The 24,089-nt window shown below is 41.8% G+C and overlaps 1 protein-coding gene across 3 annotated transcripts in view; it reads left to right on the forward strand.

Moving 5' to 3' along the window:
* Positions 1 to 22,691, forward strand: part of LOC109042783 (GTP-binding protein Di-Ras2) — a 504,879-nt gene extending 482,188 nt beyond the window's left edge. For all 3 annotated transcript variants that reach the window (XM_072300625.1, XM_072300626.1, XM_072300629.1), the window contains one exon: positions 16,842 to 22,691. In XM_072300625.1, coding sequence (XP_072156726.1) covers positions 16,842 to 17,135 — 294 coding nt within the window. In that variant the 3' untranslated portion in view covers positions 17,136 to 22,691. The remainder of the gene's footprint in view (positions 1 to 16,841) is intronic.
* The last annotated feature ends 1,398 nt before the right edge of the window (positions 22,692 to 24,089 follow it).

Consider the following 24,089-nt stretch of genomic DNA (forward strand, 5'->3'; position numbering starts at 1 on the left):
CTCATCCAAAATTTGGGTCTCTTTTAGGCGAGGAAAGGGGCTGGAAAAAACGGCGGTATTTTGGACATGCTGGGCGAAGTCAGAAAAGGTGGCAACGCTGTCATTCTCGGGCAGTGTTGTTTTCAAGTATCTTGTCACCTTACTATTCACACCGAAATTAAGATTGTAGATGTCTCGAGAAAACAGGCATTGAACTCCCGCCGATTGGGAAGATGCACTGATAAGGCTGGACAGCCCGGGTGCGGCGAGGCTTCACTAACATGTTGGTCAGTGTTGTTTGCATGGGCAGTATGGATGTGGTTGTAAGCTCGGTATTTAAAACTTTTCGGGGGAAAACGTGTGTAGTTATAAATTCATTTAAATTAACGGAATCTAATGTGTTAAAAAACGGAAATACCCGTTTCAGATGTTGCAATAAAAAGTGTAGTGCAAGTGTTGTTCTCGATAATACTTTAAAACGGGTCATTGAGGTGAGTGAAGCTCCCCATAATCACGCAGCGTACTCGGAAGAAGAATTAGCAGTCCAAAAAATGAAAGTGTCATTAAAAAGAAAAGCCGTGGAAAGCATTAAAGAAAAACCAACCTCAATGATTCGGCGTGAGTTGATAGAAAACGAAGGGGAAAGTGCAAGTAAAGTGGAAAATTCTCAGGTGCCTCTAATGAGGAAAGTTGTTTACCGTGCGCGTAAAAAGGAGCAGCCCGCCCCTTCTCCGAAAAATTTACAAGAAGCTTTACAACAACTGTCAGATCGACAAGCTCAAATTTTAACAAACGGGGAACAATTTTGTCACGTCAACTCCAAAAAATCGATGGTGATTTTCACGTGCCCCGATAACTTATTGCTTTTAAGTTCAACAGTGTTTGGTGACGGCACGTTCAGTTTTAGTCCAGATCATTTTAAACAGTTATACACAATTCATTGTCATGTCAATAATTTTTATGTCCCCGTCGCGTATTGTTTTTTAACAAATAAAAGTGTAAAAACTTATGAACTCATGTGGACGGAACTGCAGCATCTTTGTGTAAAACTCGTGGGAAAACCGTTCAAGGTCGAATGTTTTCATGCAGATTTCGAGATATCAGCCCACATAGCAGTTCGTAACATTTTCCCGATTGTCTTATCATTTGTTGTCGATTCCATCTCTCTCAAAGCTGGTTTCGTCATATTCAGTGCGATAAATTTTTGCTCCGGGAATATAATGATCCCAAGTCACTAATAGGAAAATGGTTGAAATCTTTTTTCGGGTTGAGCCTTTTGCCGGCTGACGAAGTGATAGACGGTTTTGTAGACTTACTAATGATTACTCCCTCTAATCATCCGTCTCTCACCGATTTTACTAATTATGTAAGGGACAATTACGTGGTCTTAGCTCTTTTTTCCCCCGAACTTTGGGCTTGCCCCCCCTCGTTTAATCCGCGCACAACTAACGGCGCGGAATCTTTCCATAGTTCCTTTAATGGCGAGTTTCATAAAGCACATCCATGCATTCATACTGTAATCCGTGTTTTAATTGAAATTCAGGCGGAAACGAGAACAAAACTTGTGTCGATATCGCGAAATATGATCAATCCTGTTAAGCCCGAAACCATTGACAGAATCAACCGTGCAATCGCAAGCTGGAACATTTACAACACAAGCCAAAAAGAATCCAAGGACCGTTTGAAATACCTAAAAGAAATGGGGTATCTTTATCAAGGGAAGAAAGACAAAAAAGGTGGGAAAAAGTGACGAAATATGATCAATCCTGTTAAGCCTGAAACCATTGACAGAATCAACAGTGCAATCGCAAGCTGGAACATTAAAAGAAATGGGGTATCTTTATCAAGGGCGAAGAAAGAGAAAAAAGGTAAAAAAAAGTGAAATTAACTTAACTGACAATTTCAATTGTTTTGAATGTTTTTATTATGTGTTGTTTACGGGAGGGAGTTGTTTAGATAGTTCCATGGCCCTCTATCCTGCGTAAGTCCTATCAATTGGCCGTGATAGGTGAAGCTCCCTATCCTGTGTTTTTCCTTTCCTATCTCAGGGGTCAGATAGGAGTTTTTCCAATATTTATTGATACAGTAATTAGATTTGAAATGAATGACAAATTCCTCGGCTACATTTTGGAAGCAATTCATGTTATTAATCAGGGTTTGGGGGGGAGGGAAGCTCCCAAATTCGGTTTCTTGAGTCAGAAACCGTGTTTGAGAACTTCCTGTCAACCAAACCCAAAAATTCATCGTACTCGCCAAAATGTCTTCAAAATCTCCGTTTCAACCGGCGACTGGTGAGTTCACATTACAGTGTTGCCTTTTATTTTACATTAATTAATTAATCGCCCAAAACATCCGTTTTCATCCCCGCCCAAAAGACACCCATTTCCCCGCCCTAAACGCCCTCTTTTCAGTAGCACTCGCCCAAAACGTCGCCCCCCGTTGGAACAGGCCGGGTCGAGTTCCTCGAATTCGCATCCTTTCGCACGGCGCGGCCCGCGAGGAAAAAAAAGAGAAAGCGTCAAGGTTGCCAGACTGTGCTAAAAATCAGCCCACTCAATCAGCCTCCTTTACCGTAAGGTATAGTGGAGGAAGAACTAGGCACTCAAGTAGAATGTGGCAAGTCACAACTCATACCCTTCTGGTTCGCGCTAGCCCTTCACCCTTCACCTCTCCTCTATCACCCTCATCTCTTGTCCAGTCTCGCAACCCCGTGAATCCACATTCTTCTGAGTTCCGATTCCACCATTCAGTCATTTTCACCATAGAATAATAAGGCTACGCCTATAGAAAGGACACTCTCGCAGATTTCGTGACGAAGAAGAAGAACAGGGACCTGGAGCTCTGGAGCTGGAGCTGGCGGGTATTGTTTACATTCAGAAATGAAAATGGCGGCAATAGCCAACTGTAACACTCTAACTGTAGCTGATCACATGTGATTTTATCAGTCATCTGGCCAGCATGAGCACGACGAGGCTGTGGAAATCGTTTTCGTTACATTAATTTTGATACTCAAACTCTTTTACTCTGTGGCAGTGACTTTTACACTTACATAACATTAGACTCTTCTTTGGCACCACTGATTACATTTGGCAACCCTGCAATTAGCTAGGCCCTACTATTACATTTGACAACCTTGCAAAGAGCTGGCGGGTTCAGAAAAGTATAGGGCAACGGGACCTAACCAAACCTGGACACAACAGGCGAGAGTCACAACGGCCGCTTACGCGAGTGTCCCTTCTATAGGCGTTAGCTTTATTATTCTACAGGGTTATTCAAAAGTTACGCACCACTGGCCATAACTTTAGTTCTAATTACGATATCGATTTGCGGTTTGTGGCGTCCTTCCTCATATCGAGGGGGAAACTTTTTGAGGTACTTTTCAGTTCTTCAGCCCCCCAGGGGGAGGGGGGGCGGGGGGCAACTCAAAAATTTCAGATGGCAACCCCCATCATGTGATACATCGTTAGAAAGAACATGAAAAAAGAAAATTTTTGGCGCAAACCGGAAGTCGATCTGACCCCCCTGTCAAAAGTTAGGGGGGTCCAAAGGTTATTTAGGGGGTCCGTACCTTCATTTTTTAGAGTAGCTTCGGCGGCTCTTGGACATACCGTTTCTCTTTTCAAAGAGTCCTCGAATACTCCAAGTCTGATACCGAAGTCTTCATATTGCCCCCGGGCCACCACAGCCCCCCCGTAGGGGGGGATGGGCCTGTTACAATGAAACATTGCATTAAAATGCGAAAAGTCACAGAAGAGCTTCAAACTTAGTATCAAATCCGAGTGGACTTCTTGCCAATGTTAACGCAAACGCAGCCTGCGACTTTAAAGTGAGTTTTCAAAACTCTTAGCCCCCTGCCCCCCCTCATTTTTGGTTGCAGAGCGGGTAAAAACCGGGAAATTCACTACAAGTAATGCCCGAAACTAATGTCCAACTTGAGGAGGACCCTTGAAACGTTGCGATCAGTCGGAGCATTGAAATACAAGGACTGCCACCCCCTTAAAGTACGGGAACATCCAAAACACCCCCGCTGCCCCCCTCATTTTTCGTTGCGGAGAGGGGAAAAACCGGGAAAATCGCCAGAAATGATGCCCCGGTTCTTACCAGCTCTGCAACGAAAAAAGAGGGGGGCAGCGGGGGTTTTATGGATGTTTCCGTCCTTAAAGTGGGCGGCAGTTCCTGTGTTGCAGTTCTCCGACTGAGCGCAACGTTTCAAAGGTTCTCGTCAAGTTCTACAGTGGTTTCAGGCATCATTTCTGGCGATTTTCCCGGTTTTTACCCGCTCCGCAACGAAAAATGAGGGGGGCAGCGGGGGTGTTTTGGATGTTCCCGTACTTTAAGGGGGTGGCAGTCCTTGTATTTCAATGCTCCGACTGATCGCGACGTTTCAAGGGTCCTCCTCAAGTTGGACATTAGTTTCGGGCATTATTTGTAGTGAATTTCCCGGTTTTTACCCGCTCTGCAACCAAAAATGAGGGGGGGCAGGGGGCTAAGAGTTTTGAAAACTCACTTTAAAGTCGCAGGCTGCGTTTGCGTTAACATTGGCAAGAAGGTCCACTCGGATTTAATACTAAGTTTGAAGCTCTTCTGTGACTTTTCGCATTTTAATGCAATGTTTCATTGTAACAGGCCCATCCCCCCCTACGGGGGGGCTGTGGTGGCCCGGGGGCAATATGAAGACTTCGGTATCAGACTTGGAGTATTCGAGGACTCTTCGAAAAGAGAAACGGTATGTCCAAGAGCCGCCGAAGCTATTCTAAAAAATGAAGGTACGGACCCCCTAAATAACCTTTGGACCCCCATAACTTTTGACAGGGGGGTCAGATCGACTTCCGGATTGCGCCAAAAATTTTCTTTTTTCATGCTCTTTCTAACGATGTATCACATGATGGGGGTTGCCATCTGAAATTTTTGAGTTGCCCCCCGCCCCCCTCCTCCTGGGGGGCTGAAGAACTAAAAAGTACCGCAAAAAGTTTCCCCCTCGATATGAGGAAGGACGCCACAAACCGCAAATCGATATCATAATTAGAACTAAAGTTATGGCCAGTGGTGCGTAACTTTTGAATAACCCTGTATGTTTTCACGTCTCTTCAGAGTCAATACCGTCCCGGGAATTTTTCATCGCGCAGTGCGAATTGCAGATTTTTAGTGAATCATTTATTAAAACTGACTGTTTTGCAGCTGTTTTCTGTGTATTTCTATATAATTCATATTCTCTTACCTGGGGTGATTTAAGGGAGCACGTGGCGTGAAATGTGTCTATAGGTTCGTGTTTCAACTTGATTTATAAATTAAAAAATAATTCTTTATAATTATTCGGCGTATTTATCTTGATTTCAATCTGATTAAACATTAAAAAAATAACTATTCCGGTATTTACCTTTTAGTGTAATTGTAATGTTTTTCCTTCTTTTTATCATATTTAACAGAAGGAATTACACTCAAAGGAATAAAGATAGAATTACTTTCTTAGTATTGATGACTTGAAAACACTAATTTGCATTGCAACATTATATACTTTGAGCTCCCATTCTAATTTACATGAAAGAAACTAATACGAGCATTGTTTCCCAAATTGTTTATTGATATTTTCCTTCCTGTCCATAGAAAACGTGCTAATAATTTCAAGACTTAATTTTTGTTTGTTTTCACTTCCGAAGAATAAAATTTTGCATCGTTGTAATGCAAGTGTGTCATTTGACGCAAGCCGCGAAAACTTATCTAACAAATTGATATCATCTTATTATGAATTTTTCTCAGTTGCCAAATAAAATGAAAATAGATTACAATCTCTTAAACATACCTATGATCAACTTAGTTTAATAAGCAGAACTAATACTTTATTAACATTTTCAGACAATTCTCTTTCCTATGCTAAAGGATCTAGTCTTTACGTTTCAAAACATCCCGATGGATATTTTTATTTTGTCACTAACACACCGGATAATGTTCCTTTAAAAAATATTCATTTTTTTGTTTTTCAACCCGTGAATGTCAACTGGTAATAAGTGCTCCTGTATTATGTAAACAAGAAAAAATTAAGGAAAACCAACCAAGTCTTAGCTCTGTTAGATAAAATCGACTATTAATTAGAACGGACGTTAACAACTTTCAAAAGCTATACCTTTTGTCTCTTTTTGTGCTTTTAATTTTACAGCTTATAAAGTTTTGCATTAAAACGAAAGGAGCTTCCATTCTAGTGAGGGATTGGACAGGGGGGCTAAAAAATTTTCACTGTGGGGGGCGGGAAGCTACCCATCCACAGGTAGAGGGAGGGTACCAATTCTTTAGGGGGAGGAGGAGAGCTTCTATTCAAGAGCAGGGGGAAGGGAGGTCTACTCGGGCAGCGAGATGAATAGGTGAAGGGTTGCAGGGGAGGGACGCATAGTGCATGCGTCCGGGGGGAGGAATGTCTCCCCTTCCCCTCCCGCAGAATTTCGGGAGTAGGTGAGGAGCTGGGTTGCGGGGGGAGGGACGCATAGTGCATGCGTCCGGGGGGAGGAATGTCTCCCCTTCCCCTCCCGCAGAATTTCGGGAGTAGGTGAGGAGCTGGGTTGCGGGGAGAGGGACCATTGCGCCCCCCACACCCCTCCCCCTACGCGGTGCATACTCGCACCTAAAAGCTGGGCCCGGGAAAACCCGGATGCGCTTGCCGACTGCGACGGCGCAGTTTACCGAGTCATTTCGGCCTCTTTCGCCGAGTCAACCCGGGTTCTTTCCCCGGGATTCTCGGGGTGCTTGACCGAGGGGATACGGGATTTAAATTTCCGAGTCAACCCGGCGGCCGTCACCGTGCCTCCACGGTCTTCCGTTTGAGCACGGGAGACTCGGTTCCTTCTGCCGGGATTTTCGGCAACTCTCCCCGGGTATTTTTTTCAGTGCACTCGATTTTTTGCGACGTTGCTACAACGTTGCGGCAACGAACCATTGCCGGCGGGTGAGAAGAAAAGTAAGTTTTTTAACTTTTAAACTCTCTCAGAAATGATGGACCTCAGAGACACAATTTGTCACACCCGTAACGCAAACTTTTCCATTATTCAAGGAAAGAAAAACAGATAATTGAAAACAGATCATCAGCAGTTGAAGCAAAAACCCTTGGCTTCATTATATAATTTAATCAGATTTTTACATTAATCAAATACGCTGAGTCTCCATTTTACACTTACTGAGGCAAAACTCACTTCCAAAATCGGTCACAACCGTAACGCAGCATTTTGATTTTTTCTGAGAAATGGAACAAAATAAAAACAATGTCTGATAAACCGTAATGATCTATAAAACTTGTAGTTGAATGAGAACCAAGGTGTTGTATCATTCGAATACAAATAAAATGGTGTTGTTCAAATCAAGCCTTCCTATAAAAAAAAAGTTCTTTCTGCTACTGCAGATAATACCTTAATTAAACCCCAAGAAAGTGTCCAATAATTCTTGTTTAAAGTTGTTAACTGTTGTCACACCCGTAACAATGGAATGACCCGGAAGGCGTTCGGCCGATTTCAAATATGGAAAGCACTCGTTGAGAAAAGCTGCTGTTGGTTGGAATGTCATCTTATGGTTTCCGAAAAAATGGCCAATAGGATAGCAACAACGTGTGCACAAGGGTTTATTGTGCGAGCTCCGTTTTTGCACGTGCAATAACTAGTACCAACAAACGACTGCCGCAGTGACTTGCTCGTGTCTATCAGCAATCTACTATCGTTCGTCAGATATTTTCTGGCAGCCTGCACATCCAAGATTGCTGCCTCTTGTACAATTAATGTATGGCATCATTTCCGTAACCCAGGAAAGAAATATTTTCCTGTGGAAAGAAAAACTTTTTCACAAGGGGAAAAACTTTTTTACTGGGAGAGAAATTTTTTTTAGGAGAGGAAAGAAAATATTTATGAGGGGAGAAACTTTTTCTATGAGGAGAAAAACCTTTTTTTACGGGGAGAGAAATATTTTTCTCGAGCGAGAGAAAAAGTTTCTTTTTCCCGCATGAGAAAAAAATATTTTCCCCCGGTCGAACAAAAATATTTCTCCCCGCGCAGAGAAAATGTTTCTCCACGCGGTACAAAAAGTATTTCTTTCCGAGCAGTGCTTCGCATAGTTGCCAAACCTAGCCGATATACTCGACAAGAAACTGGAGTGCTCCCACACGAGGAACGGGAGGTGGAACACACCGCGCACCGCGGGACGCGATGATAAACGAACCAAAACAAAAACAGAACACGTGAACGTGGTATCGATATCGTGATCCCGGATTTCTCCTACATTTTGACCTCCCCCTTGAATTTCGTCTTTTTCCTGAGTTTCTTCTCCGATCTTCGATCAAAAAATTCCGCATGTCAAAAATCAATAATAATCGCCTAGACTAGGCAGGTATCCATTTGCACCTTTATAACTCGCAGTGTGCCACTGTGCCTGCGTGGATTGCGTGGTCCTAATATAGAACCTCTCTCGAAGCTAATTTCATTTAACAGAAAGTTAAATGAACTGAAAATATTCAAAATTTACATGAAAGTCAATAAGAATTGCCTCAAATTTCCCCAAACAACATAAGAAATTGCAGAATTTTCCGGGCGAGGCCCCGGGGCTTAAAATGTCAAAATATCTCAATTTTCCGCGAAAATGACCGTTTCGCCGCGATTTCTCGCCAATAACGCGAAGAAGGTTGGTATTATCGTAAAATCGTTTACCCCTATAATAATAGAGCATTAATTTTTCATTCTAAGGGCGGCCTAACCCCTCGTGGGGGGGAGGGGGGCCCCCCAGCAGTACCCACCCTATAAAAACTGTCAAGATTGGCCGCTTCCTTGAAGTAGCGCTATGCGCAAAAATGGGCGGCAAAATGAAAACAAGTGGCGTTTGTTCTGAGAGAACATCAATGTGGATTCTTGTGGGGGGTGACAGGGGGGAGGGAGGTACATCCTCCTCCCTCCCCCTCCCCCTCCCCCAAAAAATAATCACGAAAAACGTTAATTAAACGCGAAAATTCCACTTTATAAGACGACTTCAGGGCTTGTCATTGACACGCTTAAACTAACATAATTTAACGAAGGGAGGGGAGAGGGGTTTACTCTCCCCCTTCCTCTCCCCCTCCTCCCCCCTCCTCTCCCCCCTCCTCTCCCCCCTCCTCTCCCCCCTCCTCTCCCCCCTCCTCTCCCACCCCCTCCCCCTCCCCCAAATAAATAATCACGAAAAAATTTAATTAAACGCAAAAATTCCATACTCTAAAAGGCGACTTTCAGGGCGTGTCATTGTCACGCTCACACTAATATAATTTGAAGAAGTGAGGGGGGGGGGGGTGTTAGACATCTTAGCCTCCCCAGCCAACATTAAGAAAGGGTGGGGGAGGGGTAATTTATAAACGTTACTTACTTAATAATAGGAGGGACGGGGGAACCTAGCTGCAGTAGGAGAATTTTAAGATTTGAAGGGATGCGTGATAAAATCAGGGAACGTAGAAATACTATTTTATTTTTTGGAAATGATTGAAACTGGGGGGAGTTTATTCATAATTGACGGAAATGTACATACTTAAGCTTATGTCAACTTTTTTGAAACGTTTGGAGAATAGGCTTAAGTGTATTGGATCGTTTGCCAAAGTATTCAATCATTCATTTGGTCACAGACAGAAACTGCAGTGAACTCTGATTGACGAATAGGTATCAAGATAGTTCGACTCGGAAAAGAGCAAAATTATTTGAATGTTTGCTTCTTAATGGTGTGATTTTTATTGAGTTTGCAGGATGAAGTCAACTTTCACACCGTCAGCGGAGGTAAACTGGCTAGACCCATCTCCATCCCTTAAATATACTTTTCCCAGTGAGTATATTGAGTGTATTTCTTTCGGTTCCATTCAGTTAAGAATAGATCGATAGGTTGGCCTCTTTTTTTTCACTTGCCTAAATTAATTTTCAAACTACGGAGTATTTTGGTTGGGGGTCCATTCGTAAAAAAGTATCCCTTAATCCCCCCCCATAATCGCTCAATGTTTTTGATGAATTTATCACTGCAGTTTCTGTCTGTGACCAAATGAATGATTGAATACTTTGGCAAACGATCCAATACACTTAAGCCTATTCTCCAAACGTTTCAAAAAAGTTGACATAAGCTTAAGTATGTACATTTCCGTCAATTATGAATAAACTCCTCTCAGTTTCAATCATTTCCAAAAAATAAAATAGTATTTCTACGTTCCCTGATTTAATTACGCATCCCTTCAAATCTTAAAATTCTCCTACTGCAGCTAGGTTCCCCCGTCCCTCCTATTATTAAGTAAGTAACGTTTATAAATTACCCCTCCCCCACCCTTTTTTAATGTTGGCTGGGGAGGCTAAGATGTCTAACACCCCCCCCCTCCCTTCTTCAAATTATATTAGTGTGAGCGTGACAATGACACGCCCTGAAAGTCGCCTTTTAGAGTATGGAATTTTCGCGTTTAATTAAATTTTTTCGTGATTATTTATTTGGGGGAGGGGGAGGGGGTGGGAGAGGAGGGGGGAGAGGAGGGGGGGGAGGAGGGGGGAGAGTAAACCCCTCTCCCCTCCCTTCGTTAAATTATGTTAGTGTAAGCGTGTCAATGACAAGCCCTGAAGTCGTCTTATAAAGTGGAATTTTCGCGTTTAATTAACGTTTTTCGTGATTATTTTTTGGGGGAGGGGGAGGGGGAGGGAGGAGGATGTACCTCCCTCCCCCCTGTCACCCCCCACAAGAATCCACATTGATGTTCTCTCAGAACAAACGCCACTTGTTTTCATTTTGCCGCCCATTTTTGCGCATAGCGCTACTTCAAGGAAGCGGCCAATCTTGACAGTTTTTATAGGGTGGGTACTGCTGGGGGGCCCCCCTCCCCCCCACGAGGGGTTAGGCCGCCCTTAGAATGAAAAATTAATGCTCTATTATTATAGGGGTAAACGATTTTACGATAATACCAACCTTCTTCGCGTTATTGGCGAGAAATCGCGGCGAAACGGTCATTTTCGCGGAAAATTGAGATATTTTGACATTTTAAGCCCCCCCATTTTGGGGGACCGCGGGTCCTGGTCAAAGTCACTTAAGACTTTTCTAGATCAGAATTTTACGAGCTTTCAGAATGGTTATTTGAAGTTTTGCCCTAAAATCAAGCCTTTTCGGGTAAAAGTGGGAAAATTCGCGGAAAAGTCGGAATTCTGAGCAATTTTGGGGGGTTTAGGGGGGGCCTACTCCCCCCCACCACGATAAAATCCGCGTAAACAAGGAAAATCTTATTCTACTAATTGAGAGCTTCAAGAAAATCACCATCTTCAAAATTCCCACGGGGGGGGGGGAGGGTTACCCCTTGCTGGCCCACGGTCTATTAATCGTTGAATTGCTAAGCACATCCATGAAACCACCGCGGATTTTAAATCGGCGGCTTTTATACTGCGTTAAAGGTATAAAATTAAAAATTACATAAGATAATAATTGTTCATTTATCCCAAGAAAATTTTTTGGCCTTATTTTAAATTTTATTTTTTTGCTCACAAATTTTCAATCTAAAAACTGTGTTATTATGTACATTTGTATTTTTGAAGTTCAAGTAGCTTTTCCTCATTTTAAAATAACCATTATATCCTGTCATATGTGGCATTGCATACCAGTACCTATGTTTTAAATTTGGGCCAAATGTATGCATTAAAAAATGGATTTATAGTGAGAATTGCAACTGTTTGCAGAGGAAGCGGCATTGACCATTTCGTCATTCATGTTTCAACGTTATTCGTAAAAAATTAGGAGGAAATTTTTCAAAACATGCTCCGGAAAAGTTCCGCTAACTTATTCCGGCAAAATTCCGGAAACTGATCCGCGAACCGCTGCTCGTGAATAACTTACGCGTGACGTCACAGAATGACGAGACAGCCAGTAGCAGGACGGAGAGCGGCAGAGCGTACGGACAGGGACGAGTTGACGAGAACTGGTCCCTGGTACCACTGGTACGGACCTCGCACACGGAGCGCCCGGGAACACTGCCCCCCACTACTGGATTCATTGCATTCCCGTTCCTTGTCGAGGCGGAGCGGCAGCGCTCTCTGAACTCGACCCCCGCCTGCACGGTTTGGCAAGTATGCGAAGCACTGCTCGGAAAGAAATACTTTTTGTACCGCGTGGAGAAACATTTTTCGTGCGCGGGGAGAAATATTTTTGTTCGACCGGGGGAAAATATTTTTTTCTCATGCGGGAAAAAGAAACTTTTTCTCTCGCTCGAGAAAAATATTTCTCTCCCCGTAAAAAAAAGTTTTTCTCCTCGTAGAAAAAGTTTCTCCCCTCATAAATATTTACTTTCCTCTCCTAAAAAAATTTCCCTCCCAGTAAAAAAAGTTTTTCCCCTTGTGAAAAAGTTTTTCTTTCCACAGGAAAATATTTCTTTCCTGGGTTATGGAAATGATGCCATATTAATGCACCTTTATGCCAGCAGTGCAAATCGTTAATTAACAAAAATGAGCTGTGGATTTCATTTTGCTATACGGCACTTGATTATTTGGGTAACAGTGCATTTTTGAAGTTGCTTCTATATGCAATTTGAACGTTTTCCCTTTACCACTCCTAATTTGAGATGACTAAATAGGAAATATTGTTTTATTTAATTTTGATAAAATCAAGATACTGTGATAGATGGAATCATGGAATCGGTGTTATAACGGGAAAGAATGAAGAACTGAACACGTAGGGTTTAGGCATGAATGAGGACTGTATTGAACACCAAAGATAACTAGATTATAACTCTACGCGTGCCTCCTTGCTCGGGGGCCGTGATGAGAACCGCTCCCCGACCCGGTGATCTACGAACACCAACACTCCTATCGGGAATTGATGAATGCTGGACATGACAATAAAATCTCAATTTAATTGAAAGATAAGTATTTGATCGCTAGTAAATTCAAATAAAAAGGTGATTTCAAGAAGATTTAATCGGAATGAAATCGAAATCTCATCTCCATAAAATCGCAATTAAATTCCTGCAAAATTTCCAGAAAGTTGTATAAAAATACATGCAAATGCTACTAGGGCCGTATATACCGACTGTAAGATGAAAATGAAACCTGATAAACAAGTACCTTGCTAAAAATGACCATGTTGGTAACAAGTTCGTCTGGCCCAACATGGCAGCAACAGGGTGAATGGCACCTGTTATCATATATGATATCAACAGGTTATCACCATGATATCAAAATGTTACCAATATAATATCACACACTGAAAAAAAAAAATTCCATAATGCCAAAATGCTTAAATTTAGGCGCGCTGCACGTTCTCAGGCTTACTTTTCATCGCAGTCACCAGAGAAGTAACGCTGAGAGAACCCGCGCTGCGCCCGAGTTCCCAAGCGGTCACCCATCGAAGTACTAACTCCGCCCGACGTTGCTGAATTTCGGTAATCGCCCGAGTGTCGCTGCCACTCCGCCACGGACGCTCGCGTGGGGACGGTGGCTAATTTAGCACTAATAAACGTCCCCAGATCTGGTTCAATGATTAGAAGCATACCAAGTCTCATACAAATCCTACGATAAGCAGCCTAAATATCCACTTCCCGCACTAAGCCGCCATTTTAACCGCCGCCATTTTGAAAAGGACTGACATTTCTGGAAAACTAATGCCAGAATCGATTTTCTCGTCCCAAAAACCCCCTGGAATTCTGACTTTCAGACCAATCCGCCGATAAAAAACGGAGATGCCAAATTTCCGCCATTTTGAACTTTGACCGGCCGCCATTTAGTCAAAAATCAACATTTTCCCCTGCGGTTTGCGCCAAAAATTTTCTTTTTTTATTATCTTTCGGATGAGGTATTACAAAAGGGGGGTTGCCATTTGAAAAAAAAAGTTAGCCCCCGCCCCCCTAAGGGGGGCGGGGGCTAACTTCGAGGAACATTCCTAAAGTTTCAAACTTCTATCTCAATTAGGAAAAAAGTTACACGGGTGGTAGGTGACTTTTGGATAACCCCATATAACGGTTATACTTCTTTTATATACTGTGAATTTAGCTCTGCTACTGGGGAAGTTTTTGAAAGAGAGGAGTACGAACAACACATGAAAAAAAAAAAGAAAATAAAATATGGACGGATAAATAGTTATTAAAAATGAAAATATTACAAACGAAATAAGATAAATAAATAATTTAAATTAATGAAAAATGAATAATATTGTTAATAATTTATTGTAATACATTATAATTTATCAAATTATATATTATATTTATTATATTATGATTTATCATATTAATAATAAAAATTCTTAATATTATTTAATAATTTTAATAATTACTTTCTGGTCCCATCTGAATCGAGCAACATTCTTTTGACTTTAAGCCGCAGATATAAATGAAATATTATTCAATGTTCAAATGAGTTTCGGAAGCAAAATAGATAAAAAAAAAAAGTCTAAAGGAAAATTTACTCACAGAAAAAATATCATATATATATTTGGGGGCCACGACCCCCCAAAAATTTTGGGGCTTTGGAGGGCCGTAAGTCGAAAATTTCAAATGGCAAGTGTATGTCTTGATTTTAGATTTGGATTCTACGCGAAAAGCTAAGTAGAATTGATATGGCGCATGGCCTGTTTTCTCAATTTTTTTTTTTTTTTTCAAATTTTTTGTTGCCCCTTATTTTCTCCAAAAATACACGGCTTCTTATGGGGCAATGGGATTCTTCAGTAATTTGGAGTGAACAGGCCGTGCGCTTTATCAATTCTACGTAACTTTTCGCGTAGAGTCCGAATCTGGAATCAAAACATACCATTGCCTTTTGAAATTTTCGACTTACGGCCCTCCAAAGCCCCAAAATTTTTGGGGGGGTCGTGGCCCCCAAAAATTTGGAGCTACAGGGGTCATGTGGCACATCAATAAAAAGGTATTGACCTCTCCTCGAAGAAGATTTTTAGATTTTGGAATTTGGATAATTTTGCCGCTTACAGCATCGAATTGAAAATTGCCCCAAAAATGCCCCATAACTCCAAAAAGTGGGGTTTACGGAAAAAGTGTAAAGAGTAAAATGTTCTTTTTTTACTGTAGATTCCAAATCCGAAGTCAAAACATACCCTTCCTACTTGAAAATTGCGAGAAACGGGGGAGGGGGCCCAAAACCCCCCAAGGGACCATTTTGGGGGGCTGAAAATATTTTCATTCGATTCTTTGGGGTCGATTTACCCCATGAAAGTTTTTGTCCCGAAGCTCAATTCTCCGCCGTTTTCGAGAAAAAGATAGTGGACGGGTGGTCTGGATTACTCTGTATAGTGAAAGTTCGGTGCGAATAACCGAATGATCGGTTTTCGCGACCTTAAAAGTTCGGTAAAACCTTACCGAACTCGGTTGGTCGTGTGTTCCAAACGCCGTAATGTCGTTTGGTTCAAAAAACCCAATACTTAAGTTTGTGCCACCGAACAACCGTATACCGAAGGTTTCGGTAAAAATCACCGAACTTTTTTTTCAGTGCAATGATATCAGTATGTACCCATGATGGGACCAACAGATACCAACTTTACATCAACGCTTCATCACGATGGTACGAAAGTCCAAGTTGATATCATCATGTTACCATATTTGTGCAATGTTGTTAGGTAACAACATTTTTTAAAATCATGTTTATATCATATTGGGACTTGCCATATTGCTAGCATGTTGGTATCATGCTGGTCTTTTACCCCAAGTTGATAGGTATCAAGTTGATGCCATGTTGACATCATCATGATACCAACATGATCTCACCATGTCACCAACATGGTCATTTTTAGCAGGGTTATGTTTTATGGGCGGTGAGATACCCTCGGTAAATCGCGATTTATCGAAAATCTGTCTTAGAATCCAGGAGACCACGAAAGGTCGCGTCCATTTAGGTTGTATAAGGCGCGGTTGTATAATTGGCGATGCATTGGCTCAAAACGCTTACCAACGGAAAGTGGTTGCCCCGGGGGTGCGCTTAAAATTGCTCTCATGGGTCTATTTATCATCGCACAAAAATCGTTATCGTATCATTTTAAACGTCAGAGAATGATCTTTCTATGAAACACGAGAGGAGGGTTTTTTCTTCACCCGATTGAAAATTAACCGTCGTCATGAATTTTGGAAATTTGAAAGCTTTTGATTCTTTTGAAAAATATCCGGAAAATTCGAAAAAAACGCAAATACAAATACTTCCCCAAATAAGCCGCACCCTAGTTATGGCCGCGCCACGGAGAAAGAATCCGGCACCACTACTGTGCGTTCTTGTTGAAACCACCCTCCGCCGGATTTCACCGAATAATAAATACCCTTAATCCGCAACTTCCAAAATTAAAAAAGAGCGAAAACACCGGTAACATTCAGCACCATTCTACTCCAAATATGTAAATTCGACATCAATATACACGTTACACGTTTTAATGTTGAGAATTTGTAGGTAAATATTATAGGAATATTCGGATGTATTTCTATCAAACAGAACTGTGAGCAGGTGAGAAATATGGGGTGTGCTCTAGAAATCTGCATAAGAAACAATGTAAAAGAGGGCGTGGTTCCTTTTGAAGAATTGGAAAAGCGGGATATTACATTCTATCAAACAGACCTATGTGCCAACTGAATGCAGGGTTCATGAGCCGCGGGCATGGGGCGAGAGCGTTGCGTTGTGGACAGGGCTCATGAGTTAAACGGCGGCGGCGGGGACGGCGATCTCCCCTCTCCCCGGGCTTCGTCATTGCCGCTGACGTCACTGGCGATTTATTATTCTCATTCACTCTTACGGCTAGAGAACTAGCGAGCAGACCCCATATTTCTCACCTGCACATAGGTCTGTTGAATAGAAATACGTCCATTTGTATTTTATTAGGAATCGGGTCTCCCTAAAAGAAAGGTGGGTGTTATTTGTAATGATGGATTTGTCACGTGCTTTCAGGCGATCCGAGAATTGAAAGGAGCGACGGAGCTGGCCTCGATCCCGGTCATGCTAGTGGGCAACAAATGCGACGAGAGCGAAGCGCGGGAGGTGACGACGGCCGAGGGCGAGCAGGAGGCCCAGAAATGGGGCTGCCATTTCATGGAGACCTCGGCCAAGACCAACCACAACGTCAAAGAGCTCTTCCAGGAGCTTCTCAACCTTGAGAAGAATCGCAACATCTCCCTCCAGCTCGAGAAGATCTCCCACTTAAAGGGCATGAAGAAAATCAAGGAAAAGTGCTCGCTGATGTGAGCCACCCCTGGTCCCATCCCCGTGCCTGTCCCCACCCTCACTCCCACCTCCGCCAACGCACGACACCAACGTCCTCTAACAATAATACTCCGCCTGCCCAGCCTACCCTTATAGGAGAGGAGAGCATGGCCACTGAAGACTCTAACTCTCTTCAATTTACCTACTTAGTCATCCTAGAGGCCTCTTCGAGCTCTCAGGTTATGCATTCAAATAAATGCGCACCTCATTTACAAGAATTAGGTATGTCCTCTCAGTAACAGCATTAAGTCAGGGCACTCTGCATTGTTGTCGCGGTGACTATCGCAGAATTCGCAAAATTTCACGAGAAAAACTATTCATATGACAAATAGTCTGGAAATCAACTCCTAGACAAGGTATACGTGTCTGTAATTGACATCGTTTGGATGCCAAAAAAAAAGAGAAAAAAAGAAAAATGATGCCATTTGTAAATATATATAACCTAACTCCGACGTGACCCGTGTGAAAAATACTTGTAAATAGCTTGTTAGGGAGGTGATTTACAGACTGGCCGTTGTGTGAATCGGTTTTTACGTAAGAATTTGAAGAGATGTAACATGTGACTTTTTTTAATGCAGACCTTGTCTCGTGGTCCATTTTAACGTTAAACAATAGTGTATTTGAAGATCTCTGATATGTTTTATTTTCCCCAAGGGAGCTAGTCAAAATTTTTCTTTGTAATTTTGTCTGACCTTTTTAAAATCAGTAGAAAATTGACGTACAATTTCGGCACAAACTGTTGAGTTTTCTCTGCAAAATGGAACACGTTAGCGGACGCAGAACATTTTGTCAGAGATGTCGTTCTAACCAGCCCTTTGCACTCCACAACATTCGACATAGCCGACACTAATCCGCCAAGACACATGTGCTTGGACGAGATTCTAATCATTTGTTAACAACCCCGCATGTTTACCTACATTCACGATTTCTTGACATTGATAAAGCTGCTTTATAGTTGACTTGCGATTTTCGCGCGACAGCGTCGGCTATGTTGGGTTTTGCTACAGATCGTATTCGGTGTATCGTTTGGCTCAAAACAACAGAACATAACCTCAAACAAACATTTTAAGATTTCAGTATGAAAAGCTGAAAATGAGAAAATTCCTGACACTTTCACTTTTCATTGGCATTTGGTACTCAAAAGAATAAATAATCTATCACCGAAGACCCGTTCCCTCAGATTCCTAAATCGACTTTTGAGGCTATGTTTACATGTTGACCCAATCGATTATCACACCTGTTTACTTATTACCTCAAATACGATCTATTGCAAAAGGGTTGAATGGTACGGCTCCTCTGACGAAATTTTCACCTGTGCCGTAGTATATTTTTTGAGGCGGAAGCTCAAAAAAACGCAAATTTTTGACGCAGATTGTGGAGTTATAGTCCGCGCCACGAAAAGTGGCGGGTGAGGGACGGAGCCAGTCGGCCGGTCCAATCTATCGTTGAAGGGTTGAAGCGCAGGTATTGGCCCAGCCGTTAGCCCGTCTTAACTACGGGCCAATACCTGCGCTTCAACCCTTCAACCTTCAACTATAGACTCGACCGTCCGACTGGCTCGATCCGCCCCTAACCCGTCACTTTTCGCGGCGCGGACTTATAGGAGTGCATTTCAAACTTTGCCATTGCGCTCATCGCAATTTTTGAGACAATTTCTGAAAGAGACAACTATTTATTTTTGCTTTAGCAAAAGTTTGCGTCAGGCCCTTTAGGACCTATAATTTCTGGCATATCCGTAACAACACTTACGTGCAGAAGGAAATTGATGGAACATACGTCCTTTCTTAACCGAGCCAGAAATTGTAGTTCCTAATTGCACAGTTCAGTCCAGATGTCTAGGTACTCATGTTGCAGAAATGACCTTTTTCTCTCAGAAGTTATTTAGCGAGGAAAAATTCAAACCTTCTTTATTATGCAGGATTTCAATCTTGCAGAGGAGCTTATCACAGGTGGACCCGTGCGAATCAAAATACCTTTGTCTTTTCTCTTTCTAGGGTTTTTTATCATTAGGTATTTTTTTAAACTGTTACTGTACTTTACTATTAGTTTCTATGCAAGTACTACTTTCTCTCTAGTCTTTACTTGACTTTTGCTGAGTTTTGGCTCTTTGGCTCGATGTTTATTGTCGGGTCACCAAAATACCAAAAATAATCTCAATACTTTTACCTGATTACTCAAGTCAGGAGAGGTTCTTGTTTTCTTCGATCACCGTTCTTAACATACCTATGCGACCATCAGTGGCGTTCGAAGGGGGGGGGGGGGCTGGTGCTGGCCCCACTAAAATTGAAAATAGTACCATCTCACCCTGCCGCCCCCCCCCCCTCACCAGAAATTCTGGATGGTGGGAGAAGGCTTTCGTCCAGGATGATTATCTCTCTTAATGTAGAGTTTAAATTGAAAACAGTGTTCATTTACTTAGTATTCTCTAAAATTTTCACCATGGAGGCTTCAAGGTGCGTCCAAATAGAGTTGAATTTTCAAAAATTTTTTGCGTCTATTCTATGTAACAATTCAAAAGTATTCTTTGCTGACAGTTTAAAAATAAAACGTAATTTTTCGACAGAACTAATTGGAAAATCTGCGTCAGGCCTCGGCTTCCTTTAGACTGAGGAGCATTCCATACCCCCCAGAGCCAGACCCCGCGGTGGTAGGGGTGCCAGGCCCCTCCTAGCAAAATGACCAGGTATACGCTTATGGCAACCATCAATTTATTAAAAGTCGGATGAACTCAGGATTAAAAGAAATATGTTTCCAAAAACAAAAATTATTCAGACAATTTTTGACACTTGGCGATGACTGATGAAGACTCCAAATTAATAATAAATACCTAGATAATGGAGGGTGAGGTCGGGTAACTGGGCAGGAGTTCGGAGAAAAATGTCAAAATTTCAATTTGATGATTTTCCCCCCTCATAATATTGACAGTAGAAGCTACTTTCTTATGTTTTTTAGTATGTAAACACCTAGTATAAATGTAGGACGAGTAGGTAAAGAGTCAAATTTCATCTCTCAATTTTCCCCACAAATTTTAAAAAATCTCCTGTTTTTTTGACACAGTTACCTAACGTCGTGGGGTAACTGGACGACCCCCTCCCCCTTAATTTTTGAGGGGTGAATTATTTATAATTTTCATTGGCCAGAAGGTGATGTCCTTTTCATGAAGGTTCAAGAAAATGTTATTTAAATTTATGTAAAAATGTTTAAGTGGTTAAAAATGATGTCGTAACATTAGCGGCAAAAAACTCTCAAATCTGAGAATTGAATAGATAACGGTCCAAAAAAATTTTTCCTCCTTGATAAATGCATAGAACTTTTAGTATTACTAATCATTCAGAAGTATTGTAGGTATTTCAGGACACTTTTTGGCCAGTTTCAGTAAGATTAGGGATGAAACATTTTCAAAACATAAGTAAAAAAAAGTTAAGCCACAAGGCTTATTACGGTAGAGTAAAGCGCCAAAAAGTTCCTGTCCAAGAAAATTAACTATAGGTGTTATTAAATTCATTATTGGATGAGGTTCATGAATAATATTTTGACTGAATGGAATGAAATAAAAACTTTTAAAAAAGATTTGAACAGGGCAGGTGGCACCTGCGCAGTTACCTTGGAGTGAGCGATCAGTTACCCCACGAGGGGAAATTTTCAAGGTAGCTGGGCATCAACCCTTTGCATCCAGTGGTGTTTTCATCCAATAATGTTGTAATTGCTCTCGAATTACACAAATACATCATACATGAAGAGGAAATGTCAAAGTCAAATAAAATATTTACTTGGAGTGAGAAATGAGACTCTTTCCGGGACCATCACCGGCGTTTTTTTGAGAAAAAAGGTGTTCTATTTTCGGCAGTTCACCATTCACTGAATTTTGATTTTTTTTTGAGGTTATGATTACATGTTCTAGATGGCTTACGTCATAAAGAAGGTGCACCAACTGTGAAAACAATTTTAGCACTAATAGGGTAGAAATACACGGGCCCAGGTACCCCTCCGCCAAGTTACCCCACCTCACCTCAAGCGAATCAATCTCCCTACTTGTTTTCCATAGAGTACATTAGAGTCGCTACGTCATGGAGTTCCAATGAAGTTACTTTTTAAGGCTGTATTTTTCAGTTGTCCCGCACGTGGTTATTTACTAGGATTATTTTTTACTTTTTTTTCGTGTGTCGCACTAGGCTTTTAAAATTTCCCACGAAACACCCAGATCTGTAGAGTGTCGAACCGATAATTTTACCCATATTCATGTTTCCAAGGTGTTTATAGTTTGTTTTACGGCCAACCGTGTGCTTTCTACGGGAAAACTCATTTTTGATATGGTGAGGTAGGCAAAAAGTGCGGCTGGTGATAACCGTCCCCAGTTGGATATAGCCCTCCTCTCATCGTCAAAAACCTAAACAAAAAGCCGCATTTTTGGGTCCTAAAGCCTCCATGAGCCGTCATGACCACACTCTTTCTATAATGGTATGTAATGAAATTTTTAAGCTTTCATGACGCAGGTTTTCCATCAATTTCTGCGGAAAAATTACGTTATTTTTTTTTTAATTTCATCATAGAATACTCTCGAATTGTTGCATTCAATACATGTGGAAAAATTTTGAAATGATAACTCTATTTGTACGCATTTGAGGCTTCCATGATGAAAATCATAGAAAATACTAAATGAATGAACACGATGTTTTCATTTAAGACTATGTTGAGAGAGATAATCATCCTCGACGAAGGTTTTTTCCCACCATCCAGAATTTCTGGGGGGGGGGGGGGGCTAGATGATACTAAATTTAATTCTAGGAGGGAGGGTCAGGCCCTTCTGGACCCCCCACCCACTTGTTACACCCATGCCGTTGGAATGAGATTTCGGGCAGTGCCACGCCCTCTTCATCTTCGAGTTTTAACGGGAACGGAACGTCAGGGGAGCGCATTCCCGTTGATCCCCCGATCCGTGAAGGATCAGTAAACCCTGAGTAAATTGAGGGCAATACTTGTCTGTAGTTTGCTATTTCTCATATTATTATTCATTCTAAAACCTTTTTCCATCTTTTCAGACGAAATTTTGGGGAAAATCATATTTACAATACGCAAACCCCGAAAGAAAATTATTCATCTTTTGTACTCAATACGAGAGCGGTCGGTTTAAAAACTGCTGTTTTCAAAATTCTTGGAGGGAGACCCCCTCGACCCCCCCTTGCTAATGTATCCAATATCCGCTTCTTCAAAGACTGTAATATGGATCAAAGTTTTGATTAATTTTTAGATATTCAATTGGTATTAAGTAATCGCACTTGAAAAAATGTTTGTTGTTTAGAGGGGAGTCTCCCCAAAAAACGTCAAATGAAACGAAATTGAAGGACCTAAGGAACCTCAGCATGAAGAACCTCTTTATTTGTATTGATGAGTAGTTCAATTTGGGTCCTCAATAAGAGCCATAAATCATTTTAATTTTTCTGCAATAAAGCTATCGGCTGACATGATAAAAACATAACGGAAGTAGGTAATTACGTAAGTACGCATATCTATGGAACAGTAAAGGATGGATAAAAACGTTGGAATTGTTGCGCACCTAAACACGTCTCTCCTACGCACGAGGGTCATCCTAAAAGTAAGGTATTCCCTACCTTGGATCTTCCGAACGAAGAGAGATAAATCCAATCGGTAAAGAATCCATATTAAGCATACTCTAAGCTTTAAAATAAATCCAAGTTTTTGAAAATCGGTCAAGGGGTTCACGAGAAAACTTATTTTATTGAGACAACCTCCTGTCGCCGCGTGCCCACCTCCGAGGTCAGGATTTGCGGACAGTCAATTATTTGGATTGCATTTTGTAAAAAGGAACCACTAGCATTGGAATGTTGCTAAGATTGTGCAACTTCTTTTGTCTTGGAGGAAAAACCCGATTATCCATTCATAGTTTCTATTTCACTCGCTGAAAACTGTAAATTTAAGACAAAAATTACCGTCTAAATTTCATAGTTTTTCACGATTTCCGCAATTTTATTGCAAAAGATGAAGTTGCACAATCTTAGCATCATTGCAACGCTAGTGGTTCCTTTTTGCAAAATGCAATCCATTTCAGACTCGCGTATCAATACTATAAGCTCCGAGATCTCCTTAATTTGCATATCTGGTAACGCTGTGTTTCAGCGTTCTACCGGGCCGATTTTTGTGATTTTTGCGGCTATCGACGAACAATTTTCTCTAGATGAGCCCGCTGTATTCAGATTTTGACAATATGACCCAGGTTTTCACACAGGGTGTTTCAGACCACCCGTACCAGGCCTTTTTCTCGGTTGTTTTAGGTCGTACGAAGTCGGAGACCGCGGGGTGGAATAGGGAATTGACCCCAAGGAATCCGAATTTTGTGGTCCCGAAACCCCCCCACTCCCCCCGGGGTAAAGGGGAAGTCACGATGCTAAAAGTCACGGTTTCCGACCGAATTGTGGATCGATCGCATCAGAATTGAAAAGCACGGAAAATTTCACGTGGAATTGACCCCTAAAAATCCAATATCGGACCATCCAAGGCCCAAAAATGATCCCCTAAAGAGGGGGACAGTACCCCCCCCCCTCCATAATTTCTCTTTGGTCTCAAAATTGACGTAAATTCTCCAGAAAAAAGACGGTTTCCCAGGTAATCGACCTCGAGAAATCCAAATTTTGTGGTCCCGAAGCTCCTCCAGCTCCCCTTCGGGGGTAAACGGGGGGGCCCAATTTTAAAAATCGGGGCTCCTTTCCGAATCGCAAATTGATTGCATCCAAATTGAGGAGCAGAACACATTTAAATCTTAAGGGACTCCTAAGAGTTCTAATTGACCCCCCTGAATGGGAGAAAGTAATCCCCTGAGGAAGGGGGCCTCGCCCCCGCCAAAAATTTCTCAAGATTCCTCTTTGGTCGCGAAATTGACTTCGATTCTCCAGAAAAAGACAGTTTCCCATGTAATCGACC

Source organism: Bemisia tabaci, chromosome 1, assembly GCF_918797505.1.
Source record: "Bemisia tabaci chromosome 1, PGI_BMITA_v3".
Taxonomy (NCBI): domain Eukaryota; kingdom Metazoa; phylum Arthropoda; class Insecta; order Hemiptera; family Aleyrodidae; genus Bemisia; species Bemisia tabaci.